General features: G+C 34.2%; 1 protein-coding gene and 1 long non-coding RNA gene across 2 annotated transcripts; one reads left to right on the top strand and one right to left on the bottom strand.

The window, feature by feature from the left end:
- Nucleotides 1-2,115: 2,115 nt before the first annotated feature.
- Nucleotides 2,116-4,677, top strand: LOC127714907 (uncharacterized). Its single transcript, XR_007987994.1, has 2 exons — nt 2,116-2,387; nt 3,955-4,677. It is a non-coding gene; the product is annotated as an uncharacterized LOC127714907 (long non-coding RNA).
- Nucleotides 2,816-6,368, bottom strand: LOC127714906 (uncharacterized). Its single transcript, XM_052220931.1, has 3 exons — nt 6,070-6,368; nt 4,655-4,858; nt 2,816-3,488 (listed from the first exon to the last, which is right to left on the bottom strand). Exons 1-3 carry the CDS (start codon nt 6,323-6,325, stop codon nt 3,304-3,306), a joined length of 645 nt encoding a protein of 214 aa, XP_052076891.1. The 5' UTR covers nt 6,326-6,368; the 3' UTR covers nt 2,816-3,303.

Here is a 6,368-nt window from a genome sequence, read left to right as displayed (position 1 = left end):
GAGTGAAACGGTAAAAAAATAAAAGATATAGAACTATAGAAACGATGATCTGACACCTCCCCACAATTACCACCCACAATCGCATATATACATCTCTAAATAAATATTTGATTTTGGTCTTATGGTCACCCCCCCCCCCCCCCCCCAAAAAAAAAAAAAACCTCAAGGTTCTGGATCCGCCCCTGTTTGTTGTTGAAAACTACAGGTATATGAGGGTATTGATGGAGGATTCTTCATTTTTGTAAATTGTTTGCTATTTTTCTCTATTGTTTATTTGTGTTTGCCCATTATTCTCTATTATGTAAAACTGAATCACACCCTTGCTATTACATATCATGGTAGAGTTTGATATTTAATGCATAAATTCCAAATTTTATCGAAAAAGAATCACAAATAAATGAATGAATTAAATAACTGAACAATGTTTATGCACGTGCCGGTTTTTCTTTGATTTTGCCGAAAATCCGTGAACCGAATTACATAACTGGTTACACTTTTATCTTAAAAAAAAATGGAAATTTAATGATTTGCATAAGAAATAACCCAGACATTAGATTTGTTTACCATAAAAATACTTAAGGACTTATCATTGTTTTTACATCTTTGTTTTTAATTCAACATCTATAGTTTAAAATCTTAAGTATACATCGGTTAATTTTATGATAAAATATAGAAAATTGTTTATTATAGTGTTTTTTTAGTAAAGAAAAAAATGTTTACCCGAGAGAAAAAAAGGCTCCCCCCCCCCTCCTTATGATTGGTCATTACCTAAGTGGGGGCTAAAATTTGAAGACCGAGGCCTGACTGCTATAAACAACAGACGACGAACAGCAAACAGTGGATACAACATTTGATATGTATGAAAGACGACGACGGACACAAAATGATTGCACTGAATAATTTCAACTACCACATAAGGGAGCTACCCTTTGATTTTTATGGGGGGCTAGGATGAAAAATTTTGTCCTGCCTATTTATTTTTCCCTCTATTCGGTCCTGCCTTTTTATTTTTCACTCTATTCGGTCCTGCCTTTTTTTTTTAGTTTATCCTGACATTTTTTTACATAAATTGTCATCCTGCCTTTTTTTTTACTCCAAACTCCTGTCCTGCCTATTTTTTTTTCAAATTTCATCCTAGGATGGAGAGTTGACTCATTAGCACTCATACCACAACTTCTTATATCTATTTTGAGCATAGAATATAAATTTTTTTTTATTGTCGACATTTTTATTCCTTTTGTCTTGATAACTCTTTTATGTATAAACATTTTAAAAGCTGACCACATTCTAACTTAATAGTTGATGCACATCAAAGCCATGCACGCAAATAACTTTATCGGATGAGAAATAAAACAAAAACAAAATGATTTGTCCTTTTAATCTTTGTGAATAAGAACAAAACATTTGATTACACATATTTAGCACCAGTCTTTACAATTGTTAATTATCTAGAATAAAAAAAGATTATGATTGTTTAACAGTTGTTATTTTAGTTGGCTCGTGTCAATCGGTTCACTGATTTTCGGCAATATCAAAGAAAAACCGGCACGTGCCTATATATTGTTCAATGACTCATTTATTTGTGTTTTTTTTCCTATAAAATTTGGAATTTATATTTTTAATATCAATCTTTACCATAATATGAAAACAATGTACATGTAACAGCACCCCTTCTAGTCCTTAGTGGCATATTTTAAGTCCTTAGTACACAAAGGAGTCCTTAGCAGTATTTAGACGTACAGATAAATTTAGTCATAATAAGTAAAGCAGGCGAGATATTTCAGCAAGTGCACTTTTGTGCATCACATTTAAGAGATAACTGTATTGTATTTGAAGCTTTGCGGACGTCCATCGGTAGTTGTACTGTCGCAAATTGAGTTTACCTGGCGACGCGGAGCGGAGACAGGTAAACGGATATTTGCGACAGTACAACTACCGATGGACGTCCGCAAAGCTTCAAATACAATACGGTTATCTCTATTCTAATGCAAGTTCTCCTAACCTAGTGTAATTGATCCAATTTGAATGTTTACAATGTTCATTTCATCTCTATTTACATTATCCATCCGCCAAGAAATAGTTCCTTTACCTGAAGTCCAAGTTAAGCTTGCGTGAATTAATTTTTTATTTCAAAGTATGAGAGGTTAAAAACTATACTTTCAAGAAAATTCTCAATTTATTAAACAAGAAATAATAAAAGTTTTCTACGTAAATTCCAAGTCCCCTCGGATATTTTTAGAATATGATCAAGTGTCATGACCGATCACGAATTCGGACGAAGGAGATGAACAACAAAGTCTATGGCTGTGCAGCGTTCCCTGTAATGTTGTAATTGAAGACTTGGACGGTTGAATTATGGACCTCAAACTGCTTGTTATACAGAACAGGTAACGACAGTTGATTGTTAATATGTGTGTTGGTCAAATTCAAACAGTGCGCGTTGAAGGAAGGGGCTGGGTTTGGCGGCAACGGCATTGCATTGGGTTGTGTACAAATTGGCACTGGTGCGGTTGAGTCCGATTTATCACTGCAATTTTCGGAATTGCCAAGTAGAATGGCAGAATACTGCCTCTTCTGTTTCTCGGAGGAGTCCTGATAATAGGATTCCAAACTGGCCTCTGACTTGTGTCCTGTTATTTTCATTATATCTGTCTTTGGTACACCTGATTGTGCCAAAACAGTCACAGTTGTTGCCCTGACACAATGGTTGGTGTAAATCTGACTTAGCCCAGCACTTTTTGATATGTCGACCATCATGTTGTTCAAAAGTCTTTCCCCAACAGGCCTTGAGGTATACCACATCTCGTTCTCGTCATTTACTTTTACTCGAGGTTGTTGAAAGAATATACTTGATGTAGGGTTCCTCTTGAATAGATATTTTGTCAAGGCAGCAACAGGACAGTCAGGCTTTTTTGTTTCGTACATCCTAGGTTTTATAATGTTTTGATTGTCATCTAATCCCCCTTTATGATTTTTTGTTGTCTCACTCACTGCCATTTCTACAAAACGACGACCACAATCATCTGATTTAACAACAAAGGTTGTATCAGTGAAAAACCTTTGGTTTTCCCGGCCCCTCCTTCCAAAACTTAAAACTAGGTCAAACCAGATTTTTCTTTGAAGAGTCTTAGGGTTTTGAGTTGATAAGGCATCTGATGACCTCAGTTTATGCAAATCACCTTCAGAAATAGATGGGTGATGCTTGGTCCTGTCCATTCCTTCCCTCTGAACCTTCTTTATCATGGCCAAAAACATTTTATTTGATTTAAGGAAGGCAGAATCATCAGACAGGATGGAATATGTCTAACTAAAAGGTGGTGCCCTAAGGTGTCTATTAATAGATGCCCGGATACCAACTAAAGTACTCTTGGCATAATATTCTCCGTCTGTATTACGGACCTCAGCATAGAATTCAGTCAAGGCACAATTCAATTGTTCAACTGTATAATTTTCAAAGGTTGCATCTTTCTCTCTATCAGTTAACCACTCTGAAATTTAGAATTATGATACATGTATTTGTTATACTTTATATGCATGTGGCAAAAAAATCTAGGCCACACTTGTTTCCTATTTATAATAATTTAAAGCAATTTTTTCCAAATTTTATTAAGTAAAGACTGACAGGTAAACTCATTTTGCGACAGTAAAACTTCGGATGGATGTCCACAAAGCTTCAAATACAATACAGTTATCTCTTCAATTTATGTTTTCAATATTCATCTAAAAACTTGCATTTTTTACCAAAAATGTTTTTTGTTGTTAATGTTTTTCATGCGTTCTTGATTCAAGAAAACACTTTTGTTTACGTTTAACAAGGAAAATTTACATATGACATTGTATGATGTAGCATGTAAATTGTTGAAGAATTAAACATTGTGTAGTGTAATTTTCTTTTCTTTTTTTAATTTAACATAAAAAAATTGACTAAAATTAACTTCTTTATTTATTTTGCAGGTGCTAGATAAAAATGGAAGTCTCGAAAACTCCGTAAAACAAAGCAGCATGCAAATGATGTACATATAACATACAATTACAACACATGATTCAATTGGATGTGGGAAATACAAATAAAAGGCAATATTGGAAGACGAGACAGAAGAAAACATCAAAATGTTTATATCGTTTTTTTGACACAACAAAATCTGTAAATAGAATGGACCAGTTGCTCAAGATAAAGTGTTATGAAACATGTGCATATACATGTTTGCTAATTGCCATTATAATAGAAAGTGAGGAAGTTTTATAATTGGTAGTTGAATTGATTGTGGATTTCAAGGCATCTAATACTATTAGGAAGATACTTGTGCAAACATGATGTTGGGATGTATAACGGTATTTTTAATTCAGCAAATTTCATGAAATTATTAGTGAACAGAAATTTTCATCTTATGCATGCGGAAATATAAGACGAAAACATAATGTAAAATTGTACAATAAACACTCGCAATTGCACCCATTTAGCGTTTGCAATGTAAAAAATTTAGTCTTTTGGACGGGATTCCATGACCAAAATAGACAGTAAGCAGTGAAAGTGGATAGCTGGATAGATTTTGATTATGACTATATTTCATTCCTTTGTCTTATTTTTTTTTGAAGACGAAAAGAAATATAAACAAACTTTATACATCAATTTTTTTTTTATTTTAACACATACGCCTAAATATCTTCACTCCATATTTTGTGTTTTTCTTGGTTGATTTACTAAGCGCCTCATCAAGTATATTTTCTTTGTCATCAGATGATAGTTTCGGGAACCTCCCAGTTGGCTTTTCTTTGTTTTCTTCTGTTGTTATACCTTCAACAACCTCCATCATTTCAATTAAGTCTTGGTCTTTTTCTGGTTCATTCACTAGTTCCACTGTAAAAAAATATGACTAGGGTCAAATTATTAACTGGCTATTTATTTGTCAATTAACGTGTACACTTTTTTAAAAGTAATTTTTTCTATTCAAGAAGCCAGAAAACGCCTGGTTTTTATTTTGACACCGGAAGCATACTTATGACGTCACCTAGTTTAGAGACCAAAGAAAGTAACATCTTTTCACGGAATTTTCTTTAATGAAAATTTTACTCTGAAATAATGATTGAAATTTAATTATGAATTTGTTTTGCATTAGAAAAGAGATAATTGTATTCTAATGTAATTATTTTGTATCAATGGTTCTGATTGGATGACAGTAAGCGTAAAATTCTCTATCTCCCTGTCTGTAACTAAAGAAGCCAACATTTTGAATTGCGGAATGTATTGACATGTAATTTCTACAATAATAAGCAAAAAACTCGCATGTTGCACCTAGAAATCTTCTTTTTTATGAAATTTTATTACATTCTGAAGCGGTCAAGAAGCCAGAAAACGCCCGGTGTTTACGTTTGACGCCGGAAGCATACCTATGACGTCACCTAGTTTAGGGGCCAAAGAAGATAACATCTTTTCGCGGAATTTTCTTTAATGAAAATTTTACACTGAAATAATGATTGAAATTGAGTTATGTACTTGTTTTGCATTAAAATAGAGATAACTGTATTGTATTTGAAGCTTTGCGGACGTCCATTGGTAGTTTTACTGTCGCAAATACCCGTTTACCTGTCTCCGCTACGCGTCGACAGGTAAACTAAATTTGCGACAGTAAAACTACCGATGGACGTCTGCAAAGCTTCAAATACAATAGAGTTATCTCTTAATTTGAAACTTTGCGTTATCTCCTGAATAACCCCTTTAGCACCTCCCCCCTTTTTCCCCCAAAGGCAAACCCCAATTTGATTTGACATAGATCTCCCCCCCCCCTTTTTCCCTAAAGGCAAAGATCATTTTAATTTGACAGAGGAAGTAATAAAAAGGTTGAAACAACTGACAGTGATCAATTTTAGAACATGCATTTTTAAGGGAAAGTGAATTATGAAGTGCAAAAACAAAGAAAGCCTGAATGGTTCCCGTTTATTGTTACGGGATGTTGGTTGTTTAAAAATGATTGACATGCTCAAGGAAGAAATGATGGTGAAGTATAAAAGGGTCAAGGTATAAGCTGTGCAGATTAAAATCTGCTTAGAAATTGTTCATTCGAAACCTACAAGCAACTCCATCAGTTGTATCATCACCAAAAACACCACTTGTGTTTACGTCGTCTGCTGTAAATTCCTCTGGCACTGCCGTAGGTTGTTGATCAGAGTCTGACACTTCCCTATTTTTTTCGTTGGATACATTTAAATCAGTTGACTCTAAACCTTCCAGTATATCTGCTTCCAAGTCAAAATTTGGCATTAACGGTCCCAAAAGATCCAGGTCATCCAGATCTGACATGTGAAAATCGTCATCTGACGTAGCCATTGTTATTGTTGTGCGAAGTATTTATGTCACAAGATTCATACGC

The sequence above is a fragment of the Mytilus californianus genome, unplaced genomic scaffold (genome assembly GCF_021869535.1).
Source record: "Mytilus californianus isolate M0D057914Y unplaced genomic scaffold, xbMytCali1.0.p SCAF_9, whole genome shotgun sequence".
Lineage (NCBI taxonomy): Eukaryota > Metazoa > Mollusca > Bivalvia > Mytilida > Mytilidae > Mytilus > Mytilus californianus.
This window is presented reverse-complemented; position numbering and strand designations above follow the sequence as displayed.